The 19,093-nt window shown below is 34.8% G+C and overlaps 1 protein-coding gene across 1 annotated transcript in view; it reads right to left on the bottom strand.

Annotated features, from left to right (window-relative positions):
* Positions 1-19,093, bottom strand: part of ZNF385B (zinc finger protein 385B) — a 372,557-nt gene that overhangs the window by 38,440 nt on the left and 315,024 nt on the right. Inside the window, 2 exon segments of the mRNA XM_033112713.1 lie at positions 13,858-13,968; positions 17,483-17,521. Of these exon segments, the coding sequence (XP_032968604.1) occupies positions 13,858-13,968; positions 17,483-17,521 (150 nt within the window).

Here is a 19,093-nt window from a genome sequence, read left to right as displayed (position 1 = left end):
GGGAGACTATGACAGGGCTCCACAGGGCCACCTGGCCGAGACTGGGAGACATGAGACCTCATACATAGAAACAAACAGAGAGGGAAACAAATAAGGAAACAAAGAAATACATCCCAAATGAAAGAACAGGAGAAAATTCCAGAAAAAGAACTAAATGAAATGGAGACAAGCAACCTACCAGAGACAGAGTTCAAAACAATGGTTATAAGGATGCTCAAGGAACTTAGTGAGAACTTCAACAGAGAGACAGCCAGCATAAAAATGACAGAGAAACCATAAAAAAGAACGAGTCAGAAGTTAAGAATACAACAGTAGAAATGAAGAATGCACTAGAAGGAATCACCAGCAGACGAGATGAAGCTTAGGATCGAATGAGCGATTTGGAAGACAAGGTAGCAGAAAACATTGACTAGGAACAGATAAAATAATCTAATAAAATGAGGATAGTTTAAGAGACCTCTGGGACAACATCAAACATCAACATTCGCATCATAGAGGTACCAGAAGGAGGAGAGAAAACAAGGGATTGAGAAACTATTGGAAGAAATAACGACTGGAAACTTTCCTAACCTGGCAAAGGAAATAGACAGACAAACCCAGGAAGCACAGAGATTCCCAACTGAGATGAACTCAAACAGGCCCACACCAAGGCACATCATAATTAAAATGGCAATGGTTAAAGACAAAGAGGGAATCCTAAAGGGGCAAGAAAAAGGCAACTAGTAACTTATAACGGAGGTCCCATAAGATTGTCAGCTGATTTCTCAACAGAAACTTTGCAGGCCTGAAGATACTGGCACAAAACATTCAATGTGATGAAAAGCAAGGACCTACAACCAGGGGTACTCTACACAGCGAGGCTATCATTTAAAAATAAAGGACAGATAAAGAGCTTCCCAGATAATCAAAAGCTATAAAGTTTACACTACCAAACTAATATTACAAGGAATGTTAGAGGGACTTCTTTAAGAAGAAGAAAAAAAAAAGATTAAAATTATTGTAGGGAAGATATTAAGAAAACTCGCCTTCATTGGCTCATGTTAGATTTTTTTTTCTTTTGTTTTGTTCCCTCACATGAGAGACTGCATGTGAAGTGGTGGTTAGCTTAGGGTTAAGAAAATTCTCCCTCGTCTCATCCCTGGCAGGAGAGATATGGGATGATGTTGCTTTCTGTCTATTTCGCCCACATCATCAGATGAGATGAAGAAATAACTAAGTTATATCAGAATGACGTGACAGACATGTCGCCAGGCTTTGGAAGGCCTTGGGCCGATGGTCCCAGGCGAGAACAGTAACTATTTGTTTGTCTGAATGAACTGGCCCTTCAGCCAGATAAGCAATATTTTTATCACAGTAACTGCCCAACCCTCCTGGAACTGGCAATTCCCTGAGGGGGAGGCAGGAACATGGAGCTGGGCTCTAAGATACATCTAAATAGATATATAAGACAGACCTCAATTAGCAGTACAGGATTCTTTTTTGTTCATTGGTGATTTAAAATTTAGAACTTGGAACTTACAACAACAGCAACAGCAACAATAACAACAGCAGCAAAATTCTTGGGAACTTGTTAACATTATATACAACATGCAGCTTGCAGCATCTGGAGACGCCCTAGCTTCCAGCTGCCAACCTGGTGAGGTGTGGCTGGTTCCCGACCTCTCCAGTGTTGTTCCCTATGGTATGTTCACAGCTTGCAATATCAGGGGACGCCCTAATCTCCAGCCGCAGACCTAGTGAGATCTGATCGGTTTCCTGACCTCTCCAATGTTGTTTCCCCATGGTTTGGTGAGCCTTTGGCATATACTATTATTAGTTAATATCTTATAGACTTTATTACTCATCTGAGTACTCCTTATTGATGTTATTTATGTATCTAGCCAAATGATTTTTGATCAATAGTAAATATATGTTGGGATCTCTTAAACTTAAATGTATGTGCACTCCTTTGACGTGACATTGGTATCAATGTATATAGTTTAGTCTTAACTGACTTTATCTTCTGTCATTGCATATTCTTTTAATTGCCTTTGTCTTTTGCTATTGTATATTGCTAAATAAGTTGATTAGATATTGCTAACTAAATTAATTAGTCCCTCTCTAGCGTGTGTTCCCTTTTCTTTTCCCCATTCATCATTACACTTATGAATAATAAAATGGCAATAGCTACATATCTATCAATAATTATCTATCAATAATTAAATGCTCCAATCAAAAGTCATAGGAGGGCTGAATGGATAAGAAAACAAAATTCTTATATATATGCTGTCTATAAGACAGTCACTTCAGATTGAAAGACACACAGATGGAAAGTAAAGGGATGGAAAAAGTTATTTCATGAAAATGGAAACAAACAAACAAAAAAGACAAAAAGAGCTGGAGTAGTAATACTTACACCAGACAAAATGGACTTTGGAACAAAGGCTATAACAAGAGACAAAGAAGGACCCACTTCTAGGTATTTATCCAAAGAAACCCAAAACTCTACTTCAAGGGGATGTGTGCAACCGTATGTTCGTTGCAGCATCGTTCACTATGGTCAAGATGTGGAAGCAGCCTGGTTTCAATAGAAGAATGGATAAAGAGGAGGTGGTACATGTATACAATGGGATATTGCTCGGCCAGGGAGGGGAATGGGTTCTTGCCATGTGCGGCAGCATGGATGGACCTGCGAGGTACTGTGCAGAGTGGAGTGTCAGACAGAGATAGACAGATGCAATGTAATTTCGCTTATATGTGGAATCTAAAGAACAAAACAAACAAACAAACCAAAACAAACTCATAGGTACAGAAAACATTTTGATAGTTGCCAGATGGAAGGGGGGTTTGGGAGTGTGGGAGAAAAAAGGGCGAGTGATTAAGAAGTACAAATTGGTTGTTAAAAAGTTTTGGGGATGTAGGGTGTAGCATAAGGAATATAGTCAATAATATTGTAATAACTACGTATGGTAGCAGATGTGTGTTAGATTTGTTGGAGTGATAGATGGGAGGGAGTTGGGGGCAGGGCGATAAAGGTGAAGAGATTAAGAATTACAAATTGGTAGTTATAAAATAATCGTGGGGATGTAAAGTAAAGCATAGGGAATATTGTTAATAATATGGTAATAAATGTACAGTGCCAGGTGGGTACTAGTCAGGGGTATCACTTCTTAAATTATATAAATGTTTAACCACTATGCTGTACACTTGAATTTAATATAAAATAACATTGAATTTTAAAAATATATATATAAATACATTAATGTAATTAAAAAGGATTTAGCCTTCACTTTTTTACTTTTTTTGTGTGTACTACATTAAGTGGTATAGTAATACATTCAAATTTCAATAAAGAGTATCTGAGTTTTTTTTTTTTTTGATATTATTATTATCCATGTAATTTCACAATTATTTCTCAAAATGAGTTTGTCCTATAGAGGGCAAACTAAAAATGATCTAGTCTTGGAGTCAGATATGTTAGATATATCACTGATATAGTAATTCCATTATTATTTATGAGAGCTAAAATATACTTCTATGTGAAAGAAACACATTAAGAATAAAATCATATTCCTAGACCCCCAAAATCAGAACCTTAACAAAGTGATGTATTCTTATGAGTCCTTGTTCATCAGATCTGTTTTCTGAGTAGTGAACACAACATTTGCTCTCCATGTGCCTTAGAAGGCAGAACTAAAGTGAGGAAAAAAAGTACAAGGTTTTCTTTCCCTCCCTCTCTCCCTCCGTCCCTCTCTCCTTCTCTCCCTCCCTTCCTTCTTTCCTTCCTTCCTTCCTTCTTTCCATCCATTCTCCCTCCATTCCTCCCTTCCTTCTCTTTTTTCCTAAGATTTAGGTAGGATTAGATACTAGTAACTAAAAAACGAGTAAATCCTGCAACATGTTACCGGTGGAGGCTGTGGAACATTCACTCTGCGAGACGGGAAGATTTAATCACCTTTACCATCACCTTAAGAGTTTGTGGTTTCAGGTATGCAGATGGGCAAAATTTTGCATAATTTTAGGGGGTTCATGGACACCCTCTACAACCTATCCTTCCTTAAGAATCCTATCTGTTTTAGCTCTAGTATTTTATAATTCTTTAATTATCTGTCCCTCAAATCCTCATTATCCCTCAAGTTTCTTTCGTAGTTTCACCTCCTCCATGAACCTCTGAAAATACAGAGATAAAATATGCGGCGATTATCTAGTATAGAGGCTGGCAGAAGAATGGGCATCCATCAAATGCTACCTTTCTGCTCATGGTTATTCTAGCTCCTATGCTGTCTCCTAATATAATAAATTTATATTACTCTATAGTTAACAGTAAAGTACAGCAGTGTTTCTAAGTGTATTAGTTTTGTTTCCCAGATAGATGATCAGGACTACCATGGTAGGGAAATTGGCTTATGTTTCTTGAATCTTCCTTTCTTGGCAGGAACTGTTTTGACACACTTCTCCTGTCTCTGCTTCTTTACTCTCTTTGAAGAACTCACATTAACCAGAAACACTGTTTTCCTGCAAAGTTTTCCCTGCTTGAAATTTTAGAAATTGGCTATCATGATACTTCCTCATATGCTATCCTCACCTCCTACTCTCAACCATGTGTCGTAAAGTTTCTTATGGACAGTTAGGTTTTCTCAAAAAAGTGCTCTTTATACTGATGCCCCTACCGCCCGCCCCCCCCCCCCACTCCATATCTAAAGCTTTCTGGCCTCCAGGGCCAATACTGTCACTTCATTCAAAGAGCTGCTTAAGTGATGAAAGTGGCTAAAAGTTACCTCTTTTGCAGGATGTTCTGAACTATATTAAATCAGCCACTTGCTTGAAAGCAATGGAATAGAGAAGATTACTTTTTGTTGCATGCAGTTTTTTTGGGGGGGTGGTGTTTTCCTTTTGTCTTACATAAGTAATACCTTTTTTCTTGTTGTAAAGCTTTTGAAAATTATACTCAATTGTCCACTCAAGCATACAGAATAAAAGACAAACTATGGGAAACTAAATATATCCTAAATAAAGCCTGAATATAAACTTTAAATCAGCAACTAATCATTTGGGAAATCCAGGTGTTCAGCCTAGAAAGTCTACCTGATTTCTAATTATATGTTGAATAAATTTTTAGCTGAAGATTCCCAAACCATAAAAATTGAGTGAAACATTATCTTATTGTTAAGAATTCCACTACCAAAATTAACTGAAGCAATCCATACCAAACAAAGAGGGAAAATGCACAAGGCTTCAGCAGTCTTCCCCTAACCCCCAGGTGGCAAGACCACTTTTAGATGACAAAAATCACCAACGAAATGACTTCAAAATCCTTTCAGGAATCCTTTACTTTACAAGAGTTACTAACACAGGAATTTTACACAGCAAAAAAAAATAAATAAATAAAAAAATAAGAGGACCCGTAGTAATTTTTAAAAAGTGTTATTAATATTTAATCAGTAAAACACTATTGAATGGAAATGTATCAAAGCTTGAAGTACCGTGTTTCCCCGAAAATAAGACCTAGTCGGACCATCAGCTCTAATGCGTCTTTTGCAGCAAAATTTAAGACTCATTCTTATTTTAATATAATATAAGACCGAGTCTAATATAATATAATATATAATATAATATAAAACCCGGTCTTATATTATATAAGACCGGGTCTTATATTAATTTTTGCTCCAAAAGATGCATTAGAGCTGATGGCCCAGCTAGGTCTTATTATCATGAGAACATGTTATTGGTGGTGGATCGTAGATAGTAGTTAATGGTTTTCTGTTGGGAACATAGCCTGATATAATGGGATGGGTTTAGTTACTTTCCTTATATCACTCCTAGTTTCTGTTCTTCACAACATCTTCTCAACATTAGGCTGATCATCCTAACTTTGAATGTTACTGATCACTTAAAAAATAGCTAAAGTAACATGTCATGTGAGGCATTTATGTGTTTGAAGAAAAGGCAGAGAAATATTTAATTAAGTATGTTGCCTTTTTTCCCCATTAGTTAAATATAGGATCTGATGAGTCTTTATAAACCATAATGTTCACTCTTTTAAAAGCTTCACTTTTATCCTAGTCTTTCTTCTCTTACTTTCAGTGATGAATTTAAAATCAGTCCTAAGTTATCCAAATACCCATTTCAAATCAGGTAGTGCTGAGAAAGACTATGACATTTTTTTGTAATATTATAGTTCTACTCTGGAGGCAAGTTTTTAAATTTTATTTTAATAAGTAACTAATATATGCCTCAGAAAAAGTGATTAAACTTTGTTAAGAGCTTTGTTAACAGCAGCTATTGAAGAAAACTTTTAGCACAGTATGTTCCTTCTCCCTGTAACCACACTATATTTCTGTCATATTGAAGCAAAAAATGTTCATCATTTTGTCAGCTCTGTCTGCAAAGCGGGGAATTACCTTCCCAAGCTCCTGAGATTTATGCTTTTAATTACCTCCTATCTGCTTCACTACCTTCCAAACCTAAGAATCAATATAAATAGTCTTATTTATGGGAAAAATGTAAAATGTTTGACAAAAAGCAGGCTATCATTTTCTAGATTTCCATTTGACGCTATCGATTCCTTCTATCTTCAGTACCTTTTTTTCTTGACAGAATTAGTTTTTCAAACTTATAAAATTATTCATTTAACCTAATAATCTGTACTGCTTAATAGCGGATAGAAACTTTGTAACTAGCTTTGGAGTTCCAAACCCACCAATGGGATTATTACCACTGTGGTATCTCTTCATTTAATCAGAAGCTAGAGAATTCAGTTTAACCGTGGTTTTCTCCAAACCCCTTTCATCAAACTCACTTTGCAGTGAGGACCAATTTTCGTGGCTTGTTTCATTTCTGAAGGGGAGGAGACTATTAGCACAGGTGAAACCTGACAGGTCAGACACAAGTAACGTTAAAACTCTTCCTCTCACATTTTATCAGCACCAATTCTTAAAAAAAGAAAACCCAACAAATTACACACACACTCCCACACACACACACACACACACAGTTATACATAATTGTACATATGTAATTTATATAAGTACGTAAATATATTATGAATCAATAGAGCTGCTGTTATACGAGCGACCTATCTCGAAAGGGCTTCAGGAGAAATAGAGCAGATGTTTATGGGTGGCAAACAGTGATTATATATGTATATGTGAGAGGAGGGAACACTTAATCTGTAGAATTAACATGTGTAGATATTTGCTGAACATATCTGACAGTGGTGATGTAGGGAGGGCCGAATATTGGAAATAAATGTTCAAAGTTTTCCTTGACATATCAGTTATCAAATGAGATGTCTGAAAATTCAGAAAATAGAGAATAAACTCATTTTTAAAAACAGTATATTGGTTAGTTTCAAATACTATTTTCAATATGTTCCCCACCCCCAAAGGGACGTGCCTCTGAATTTAACCCATTAATCCAGTTATTAACCTAAAAAAAAAACTTAACAGAGACACTATGAATGTCCAAGAAAAGAGCTAGAGGAGGGGAGAAGAAAAGCTAGTGTAGAGAAGAAAGGAAGAAGCAATATCATGCTTCAGTAGAGAGAATATGTTTTGACATGGAAAGAGAAACACTGATAACTGTGAACAGAATTTCTAGAGTTAAAAGCAAGCACTAGGCAACCAACAGCAAAATGCAGAATTCCTTAGAAGAATGTCAAATGGTGACAAATAAAAAGCTTGATCCTTCTGAAAATGCAAGCAGGTACCCTTGCAGCTGAGTGCCTCTCCTGCTTTTTGCAACAAGGGACATCTTCAAATGCGGTGTCTAACAGTTCCTGTTTTCTCCGCAGCTCTGACTTCCCGCGGAAGGTACCACAGCTGCTGCAGGGACTTGCTGCCCCACAGCAGCTGGTCAAGGGGTGGAGTTAGGCCTGGTGGCCAAAGGAGATGAAGGGTCAGCCAACAGCACGTGTAAAAGACGTTTATGTGGGACCCAAAGTTGTGGCTTTCTCTCACATCTCATAACTGCTGAGATATCTGCTGGATGACCGAGAATGTAGGGCCTCTAGAAAAAAATGGCACTGGAGCCTCTTAAATGGCAGATGGTGGATGGGGGCAGTTTATTTATGCCAGACAAAGAATTTGCAATGTGTTATATGGACTGCTTAAAGAAATCAGGAAGTGGGCATAAAGTTAAAACGGAGAGAGAGAGAGGAGAGGAGAGAAGAGAAGAGAAGATCCAAGAGGCATACTTATGTATGCCCTTATCCCCATGAAAACTGCTAAGATGATAAAGATGCAAAACGCAGAGGGAATGGCAGTGCAGACATATCAATTACACACTAATGCAGTCATGTGGGAACTGAAGGGGATTGCTGAACAGTTGCACTTTCTGAAATTTCAGAGAGATTTATAGTAAAGAATAGGAGAGTCAGATCACCTGTAGAAGTGTTCACACAAATGGCTGGTTCCCCTGCCATTTTAATTTCTAAGCAAACCTTTAGTTTCCTGTCCATGTGTACTTAATTAGTCTAACATAAATCAATAAATGTCATAATGTCATCTCCTTATGTCTGGACACATGAGGAAACAGAACACAGCAAAAACAACAGTGAGCTAAAATGACAGCTAGAGATATTGGATAACCAGAAAACCAATACAAAGACAGAGAACACAATAAAAAAAACCTAGAGGAACCATAAAGCAAGATAAAATTTTTAAAAATGTACATTATAAGGGATTTGAAGTTTATGATCCTTTTTTAAAAATTAAATTTATTGGGGTGACAATGGCTAGTAAAATTACATAGGTTTCAAGTGTACGATTCTATAATACATCATCTATATATCACATTGTGTAAAGGGGGAGGGGATGGTAGAATAGGGTAAAGGGGGGTCAAATATACGGTGATGGAAGGAGAGCTGACTCTGGGTAGTGAGCACACAATGTGAAGTTTATAATTCTATTCAAAAGGTAATACTGTAAATTTGATTAGCCCTGTAGGGTCAGCAACCGGGGGCACTGCATCTCATTCTTAATCAATTGTGGTATTAATGCTGAGTATCAAAATTTCAGGGTCAATTCCTGAATTAGAGTATATAAAACTTGATTAAAAAGATCATTATGCTCTCATTTCGATGTACCTATGAAGCATGAAGGACTCAGTCATATATTAAGGGTATTTATGATTATCTGTTCTGCGATAATAAAAGAAGACCATCTCTGTTTGTAAATATTTAAGAGAATCAAATTGGACTGATTTTGTGTAAGAATTTGACAAGGATCAGTTTCCTTTATCATGTTGCTACTATTCTCCAAGGAATTGAAATTAATATACAAATTAGAAATTTTGGGGTTCTGCCAACTTTCAACCTAGCCAAAAAGAGAAAGGGTAGCCTCAAAAATATTTTAAAAACCTATTAGCGCTACTTTGCAGTGTTTTTGTAGGAAGCCCCGTTATTTTGAGAGTTTTATTTAAAACCAGCTACAGAACGGTACTGTTCTGTAGACCTATTTCCCTGGAAAGGCTTAATTAACTCTAGACCCATATTTCGTAGCTAAAGGGTAAAGATTCAGATTCAGGCTTATCCATTTATGACCATACTACAGTTGCACTACACTCATTCACGGGAAAGAAAGGCGCTTTCAGGCTTAGGACAACCTCATTCAGGACTCAGCTTAAACCACATTAGAGAAAAAAAAAGGTGGCCAAGAAGAAACTAGGGATTCCGGTGCTGCACACGTTTGTGCAAATGTCTGGGACTCAGTTGGAAAGACATTATTCCTGGACTGCAATGCCTGCCCCCTGGCAAAGTTAATGGTGTTAATTTGTAAAGGTTCATTTGGGAAATGTTGGTGATTAATGCTTGCTCATTTGCATCACACTGTATTGTGTAAATAAAGCTGTAGCCTTTTGCTTTCCAACAGTGGAGTTCTACTGAGATGATAAAAGCTGGACAAAGGGGGCTACTACGGGACGCTTAAACCAGGTCACATTGAATTTTAATGCATGACACCTGCCCTGCTGTATTTTATATGGGTAATGGAGAACTGCAGAAAGCAGTCTGTTTACTGTGCAAATCTAAACCTGCCTTCCAGATTGTTCAATAACCGTATTTTCTACACTGAAGAGTGAAGGCAATTCAGTCTCAGGCTGATTGAGAAACGTTATGAAAGGAAATAAAGATGAGCACTTTTTTAATTTTTACATTAAAATGTAAATAGTGTAATTATAAAATAATCTCTCCCCCAAATAAAAGACACTCAGTTTCAGAGCTCCGTTATGCAGGTTATGACACCATTACTAAACACGGAGAACATGTTTATGTCACACCTGAATTTGCCATTCTGACTGTGGGGCTTTACTGCCCAGAGTCTAAGTATGACTCAGAAATTTAATTTCTTTCTCTGTTATCAACAGAGCTTTTGAGTGGTGACAAGGAAGCTGGTGATTACATGCTCGTGTGTACATTCGTCCATCTCCTTGTTAGTAAATACAAAGAAAATTACTGACATGGAATGTAATTCAAGTCAACGATGAACCTGCTTCCAGAGCAATTCTGGGTGTTGAGACATGACTGCACTTCATCCTCAGCCAACCCGCAACACAAACAAAAAACAAAACTTGTAGTCATTCTTTTTTTTTTTTTTTTGGTCTTAGCAGTTTCACCTGTAAGATGGAGGTGTTTCTTATCTCCTGTCTTCACAAAAATGCCATAGGGATAATTTCACGGAACTGGAATGGTCCTCCTAAAATTCATGTAGTCCATTTTAAGTTAAATTATAGAAGAGGAAACTGAGGCCCACAGTGGTGAAGGGATTTATCAAGTTCAGAATTAGGATTTAAATCACATTCAAGAACTTAATCCATTGTTCTATATATATATATACCATGTGGCCTTTCTGTGTATGGAATAATAAAAATACAGAGCAGAAAACCTGGAGCAAGTTCTAAGAGGATCTAATAAGGTTAATTCTTAGATGCTTTCATTCACACTATTGGTTAGTAAAAGTGCTTCTAGTCTCTGGAGCCTAGTACAGTGCTTGGCATAAAATAAAAGCTCAATAAATCCTAAGAAAATGAGTAAAGTCATTATGTCAGGCAACATAATATGATTGCAAGAGCTGTGGATTTAGAGGCAAAAGACTCAAATTTATATCCTAGCTGTCATTTGTTGACTATGAAAAATATGTAATTCCAAATGATCGGAAACAACCTAAGTGTTCACCGATAAGAGACTAGTTCAATAACCTATGGGACATCCACGTAGACTACTGACTAAATTAGTTTTCTACTACTGTTGCAGAAAATTACCACCAACTTAGTGGCTTAAAATAACACACGTTTAATTACAGTAGTATATAGACTTTGTGTCCGACTTCTTTCATTTAGCATACTGCCTTTAAGATTCATCCATGTTGTAGGATGTATCAGTACATCATTTTTTATTGCTGAGTAGTACTCACTGTATGACAATAGCAGTTTGCTTATCCATTCTACAGTTGACAGACACTGGATTAATTCCAGTTTTGAGCAACTATGAATAAAACTACTATAAAAAACATATATGTATGATCATAATTTTTCATGGGTAAATACCGAGAAGTGGGATTGCTGGGTTGAATGGGAAATGTATCTATAATGTTATAAAATTTCTTATAAATAACTACCAAACTGTTTTCCAAAGTACCTGCACCATTTGGTATTTCTACCAACAATGGAGACTTCCAGCTGCTCCTCATCTTTGCCACTTATATTATCAATTTGTTTAATTTTCATCATTTTAATAGGTATTGTTTTCCGATTGTGGTTTGTATTTCCCTATGGCTAATGATGTTGAACACTGTTTTATGAGCTTATCTGTCATTCATATTTCTTCTTTGGTAAAGTGCGTGCTCAAATATCTTGCCCATTTATCATGCATTATTGAGTTGTAAGTTATTTAAGTATTTTGTATGCAAGTAATGTGTTTTAAAAATATTTTCTCCCAGAGTATAGCTTTTCTTTTAATTTTCTCAACAGTGTAACAGTCAGGGTAGGCAAGGTTAAGGTGAAGTAATTCCCACATGGACTTACCGTGTTAACCTGAAAATAAGACCTAACTGGACAATCAGCTCTAATGCATCTTTTGGAGCAAAAATATAAGACGGGGTCTTACATTATATTATATAAGACCCGATCTTATCTTTATTATATTATATTATATTATATTATATTATATTATATTATATTATATTATATTATAACCGGTATATTATGTTATATTATATATTATATTATACCCTGTCTTATAGTAAATTAAGGCCAGGTCTTAAATTAATTTTTGCTCCAAAGACACATTAGAGCTGATTGTCTGGCTAGGTCTTATTTTCGGGGAAACAGGGCTGCTTTGAAGGGTGGAGGCACTGGCATGGGTGCATAGCTTCCCAAGGGGAGTACTTGGAAAGTGATATTCAGCAATGAGGTATGTAGTACTTTTTCTAGGATTAGTTTACGAACCTGATTGTCAGAATTTTGTATTTCTCAATTTATTTAGGAACATTTTATTTATGTTTTTATTATTAGTTTCAGGTGTACAAAACAACATAATGATTAGATACCTACACACCTCACAAAGTGATAACCCCGACAAGTCTACTACCCATCTGACACCCTACATAGCTATTATAATACCATTGTCTATATTCCCTATGCTGAGCTTTATATAACATGACTGTATATATATTTTTAATTATAGTTGACATTAAATATTTTTTTATATTAGTTTCAGGTGTACAGTGCAGTGGTAAGGCACTTATATAATTTAAGACGTGATCCCTCCAATAAGTCTAGTACCCATCTGAAACCATACATAGTTTTTACAACATTATTGACTATATTTCCCATACTGTATTTCACATGCGAAGACTATTTTTGTGACTATCATTTTGTATTTTACTTAGAAACATTTTAATTCTTGAATAAGAGTTGAGATTTTATCAAGTGCCAAAAAAATTCATTGGAATTTTCATTGAAATTACATTAAATATACTTTTATAAATCCTGAGAAACCTAACTCCTCTTTTTAAATGACTATATTTATTAAGTTTCCCATGTTGAATTATTCAAATATCATTCAATGGTATATGAAAACAAAAGAATTTATTATTTTAGTATTTGCAATAAATATGACTCCTGTAACATACTCTTTGCAAAATGGCTTCTTGGGTGGAGTAACTCAGGAAATACCACATATTAATATGTAGTCTCCAGATTCAGATTTGCATTGGTCATTGGCTTTACTTGGTAATTTGGTATTATAAACATTCTAATATTATTTATTTTGATTTCATGTCATTTTATTTCTACATTTTAAAATCTACTGTCATAAAATATTAATTTGTGCCCTTTTCTTTTTTCTTTCTTTTTGCAGCATGATTAGGCTGGCTAGATAAAATAATTTACAAACCTTTCCCAATACTTCCATGTTCTTGGAAAATATAAACTGTATAGTAAATTATTCTCTCAGGTATTTAATATGGTTTGACACACACACATGAAATGTGATACTTGTTACCAAAAGTAATGCCAATAATTTTCTTCAGCATTCATTGCATTTTAATTTTTTTCATGCTTACACTGCATTTTAAACTTTAAAAAATATTGTCTGCTATTTAAGTATTTTTCAAAAGTAAATATCATTGGTGGGATTAAATGTAAAATGGTATGGGTGAGACTGATTACAGAGAGGAAGCCTTGAGTTTCAATACTAGCCACTCTATTGCTCAAGTTTCTAGTGCTGAATCCAAATCCGTTGAAAATTGGCACACTGAAATAAGTGGGCCACCAACAAGAGTGGCTGCTGGGAGTATGTAAATGTGAAGAAATATGTATATTCAGAACAATCAGATTTTCACCTTGACAGAATGTAGAGAGCAATGAAAAGGTGATACTCACATCTGAGTTAAAGCGAAGCTGACAGACATTACAAGAAATAACTTGTTTCTTCTTCGGGGGAATGGACACTCCAAATGTGTGGTTAATGACTGCTTTTTGCACAGGATCCATCTGAAGAACAAATGATAAAATAGTCAATTTATAATTTCAAAGGACAGACAGCAGTGTGAGCAAATAAAAGTAGCTGTATTATTCCTTAAGTTTTTAACTTTTCATTCCCAAAGAAGTATAATAAAGAATCTCATTCAATTATAATGTATGTGTCTCCAGGAATTAAAAACAAAATCCCCAAAATTGGTTTGAAATCATAACACAAATCATAAGAGAACCCAACATCCCAAGAAATAATATATCTGTATAGGGAGGCTTGAAAAAACTTAAAAGAATCATAAAACAAGAAAACTTAATCCCCAAAAGTCAAGGTTAAAATTAACTCATTAATGTTTTCCCTATATGTGATGATAATACTTAGGATAGTCTGAAATGACCTCAATGCCAATTATTACAGATATATTTTAAGTTTCTTAACTTTTGATTTATGGGAAAGTCATAAACAATAGGCTCATATCACACCACAGAAAATGTTGATCTTCATTTTAAAATAATTTATTACTTTTCATGTACTACAGATTAAAATTCATTCTACTGGAAATGCATGTCACAACTGTACACTCAAATGCTCATAACAGGTTCGTGAATATGCAACCCTGTTTTAAATATTTATCAAGTAAAGTTTTGATTTATAACTTGTGACTTTCTTCCCATTGGTTTGTATATACCATACATATTCAAAGAAATATACAGTGATGAAAGTACTCAACCATAGAAAAAGTATGGCGCAAAGCCATAAAAATACTTGGGAAAAGGAAAAAAAACAAACAAACAATACTATTTGCAGAAGCTATAAAAAGAGAGAGACAGGAGTGATTCTCTTGTGTACTCCAGATAATAATCTCTAGCATCAACATCAGACAACTGGCAGTTCAGAAAACAATATGGATGATGAACAAAGCATTACTTATAAACAGATGAAACATGAACAAGGACAGATCCACTGATACCATCAACTAGGAAATCTCTTGAGATTAGAGTTTAGGATTGGATTAGTTGATGATATTTGATAGAGAGGAGAAATGAAGACTATCCCTGGTCAGAAATATAAATCAACATAGTGCAAAATTAGTTACTAGAAGACCTTAAATACATTAGAAAGGACGGTAGATTACAGAATTTTTGAATAGTGAGGTAGCCTATTTTTTGCTACAAGTTTAAGAGAGGTGATAGGACTCTATAAATAACACGTGGTTTGGGACACTTAAAAAATTCAAATAGGGGAGTTTTCTGGAGTCATAGAACAATTCTATAATCTGATTGTAGTGGTGGTTACACATATTTATACATGTGTTAAAATTCATAGAACTATACACATTCCCTAAAAGTCAATTTTATGTATAAAAATTTAAAAAGTAAAAGAGAAAAAACTGTTACAAGTATTGTGCTTAACTATTAAATATAAAATAGAATTAATGGAAACCCTGGGCACTTGTTTTGTTCAAGGTTATATTTAATTATGTTAAATTTTACTTAATGAGAATAAAAAGTAAACAACTCTCTACAGGCAGAGAAAATCTCAAAGTGTCAGTAAATATAACCCTATTTACTTGGTGAGTTTACTCACAAGTGCATACACTTAAGTCTCATTCACCCATTTGTAAGATAGGAAACTATACTTTCTGATGGTTATAAGAGATCGCAAATCAATTTGGACAGGGGAAAAAAATAGCTTATTTATATTGGCAGGATAAAAAAACCACACTGTTCTGAAAACTTAAAAAATAGAGCATTTTACTGAGATATTTTCTGTTCTCAGGATCTAAGAAATACATCTGGTGACGTGCAAACTACCTGGGATAAAACTGTATGAATAATTTTCCAAATACCAGCTTTTGCATACCACTGTCATTATTTTTGCCAAGCCATATACTTTTGTGTTATTATTCAGTTAATATTTTTTCTTTAAATAAAATTGACTTAAAAAACATAGCAATATTTATGAAATCATAGTTTTAGTGTGCATGCTCTCCTATGAGTCATTTAAAAAATGTATTAAACATTAAAAATTCAAATTTTCATCATCTAAAATAAATGCACATGTCCTAATTGTTCCCATACCAAAATATAGAAACATAGACAATAGATACATCTACAAAAAAATAGTTCCAAATTTTCAATAAACCAAGATATCTGTTGACAGCTCCAACGTGACCCTTGAATATAAATGTTTTCTTTAAATTTTGGAAATTGTTAGCTACCTACATGGTTTTTTTAAATACCTCCTGATAAAAATTTATTCTACTCAAATTTCACATCTGCACCTCAGCCTGAATATATCCGTTTGTATTCCCAAGGCTGAAAGCTCTCTGTCCTTAAAGGTGAATTGAGGCTGAGCACTCCACATACAAAGGTAAGCGAGTTCCCAGCCATCTGCTCCCTGAAAAGCAAATTAAGGAGGTTCCTTCAAGAAACTCAAACCAGAATTGGCTTCTCTATTTTATGTACACAATCCTACTCATCCCCCCAAAATCAACTAAATAAACACAGCCCTTTTACACCACCCCTCCTGTCACCTGTCATTAACTCCTGTCACCTGCCATTAACTCTTGCTGACTGTTTATCCTTTGATGACTTACCACTAATCATATGAAAGTTTTAACCTCGGTGTTTCACACTCAGAAAATTTTTCAGTTTTCCAATTGATTCTCTCTTTTCTTAAAGGTGGCATTTCAGGAAAAGTTCCTCTAGTTTTTTTCCTGTTTAAATCTCTTTTATCTTCCTCTGCCTGTTTATCATAGAATTCTGTACTTATATTTCTTATTCATCATTTGGGGAACCTGACTTAGTTGAAAGAAAACTTTAAGTGGTATAAAAAAGAATGTTCCACTTGTCAATTCATCTGATCCCTTGAAACCGACTGTCTCGATGATGTTTTGAGTAATTACCGTCTGACGCAATAATTACAAATACCTGAGTTATTTCAGTGGGATCCAGACTTGGAAGAACATAGAGAATGTTTTCAGAGATCTCTTTTGTTTTTAAAGTATAAAGTGGTAAAATCCGGATTTTTTTCTTATACTTCCTATAATACTCTAAAAGTTAGATGAAAATAATAACTAAATCAATGGTAATTATTTTATTCAATCACCAATTTCCAGGATGAATTAAAACATTCTCATAATCCTAAAATATGATCAATGCAGTCATTCAATTTAGGGTAGTCAAAGCTATATATCTACATCATAATGATGTCATATATAGAACACTCAGGAAAATTATTGGAATTATTTCAATTATACAACAATTAAATCTTATTTTTAAGATTTAATTGACATTTCATAGATATGATTATTTAAAATGAACAAGTGTTTTCAAATATCTTTATTAAAATGTTTATATCACCTTTAAATGAACAAATTCCTTGTTAAATACTCATATTACATTAGCTCATGTTAGTTCACATTGCACAAGAAAGGTGTGGATTAAGAATATTGAGATTCACTGGTAAATAATGTTGAAAAAGCTTTTTTTTTAACTCTACCATATAGTTCTAACTACTAATATTCCTTACCTGACAGAATTTATTGGTCCCAAATAAGCCTCTTCTTTTCTAAAAAAGTAAAAGTTAAAAGTAGTAATCTGGAATTTTGAGGCTGGCAAGCACATTTACATAAAAATTTTAAAAATCCCATTTTTTTTGGCTCATCTCTGATTAAAAAGCCTGAAATGCTGACTAACTGAAAATCTGCAAGAGTGAACACTACCACTTTGTCTAATGAAAATCATGTAGAAATGAAAAGAAAAACCGGTTAGTACAATTAACTGGTAGGTAATAAAAATGAAAGATGGGTTTGTGGCTGTTACCAGAAATCTAGGAGCTAATTGGAGGCTATGTATGGACAAATTAACTATTACATTATCGTGCTTATAAAAGAAATTTGCAAAGCTGGCCTTATCACCCTTCCTATTATATTTTCAAAATAAGAACACACAGGTTATCTTTGGTGTATTCACCAAGATTATGGAACCATGCATCTGTGTGAATTTTTTCAAAGATCATTACTTTCACTGAGTACACCCAAAAGTAATTTACATCCGCACAGGGTAAGCAATTATATAACTATATGCAGCTGCAAATGAAACCTAGCCACAGGGAAAAGAAACACACTGCAGCACTTCACTGAAAGCAGGAAGCATACTAGGGGAGGGGGAGAATCTAAGGGAGGTACTGCATGATCAAATGCCAATACCAGATGGTATTTTGATTCTAGAGAGCTTTGTTAGATGAAACTTTACGCAAAGAAAATAGAAGTACAAACTTTTCAACTATCTCAATAATTTTCAAGAGGCCTGAACTTGAATTTTCTTCTTCTAAGAGTCTGAAAATGATTTCACTTGCCATCAAGTGAGACTGGGGATGGGAGTAAGCTGAATGCCACCCAATTAAAAAGCAAAAAAAGACAGCTTAAGAATGATACAAGGCTTTCCTCCGTGAGGTGAAATGGCTGGATAGCCACACTATTCTTGAATGTGGGGACATTTCATCTTACACTTAGCCATCTACTTTAACCGATGTTCTAAAAAGCATTTGGTAAGCACTTATTGTACAACATAATGGGCAATACTAGCTTTTCTACTAAACAGAAGAAGAAACCAGGTTTTGACTTGTAAAACGTGAAAATCAGTCAACCAACCAACATTTCTGGAGGTCTACTATCTTTCAAATGCTGTCCTAGATTAGACGGGGGTAGGATGAGTCAAACACAAGAAAGGCCCTAATTGTAAAAGTTAAAAAGTGAAAAACGATGGTATAAGCTCTATTCAGTTGGAGGTTGGGAAAATAAGTGACCATTAAGCAAAAAAAAAAAAAAAAAAAAAAAAAGAGGCATGAGAAGGCACACAGACATCTGTCTCCTCTGCCTCACCCTTAGTTTGAACTTTTTTCTCCCTTTTCTGATTTTCTCAACTTTAATCATCCAGGGTCCTCCGTTTTACAGTAACATAAATGAGTTACCTTCCCAGGAACACTTGCCTTTTAATTCCTTTTCTAGCTGTGTAATAATTAATAATAATAATAATAATAAACATTATAATAACAGCAACTTAGATTTATAGAGCTCTTACTACTATGTGCCAGAAACTATACTAAGGGATTATCTTGTGTAGTTTCCACCATCACATG

The sequence above is a fragment of the Rhinolophus ferrumequinum genome, chromosome 8 (assembly GCF_004115265.2).
Source record: "Rhinolophus ferrumequinum isolate MPI-CBG mRhiFer1 chromosome 8, mRhiFer1_v1.p, whole genome shotgun sequence".
Classification (NCBI taxonomy): Eukaryota; Metazoa; Chordata; class Mammalia; order Chiroptera; family Rhinolophidae; genus Rhinolophus; species Rhinolophus ferrumequinum.
This window is presented reverse-complemented; position numbering and strand designations above follow the sequence as displayed.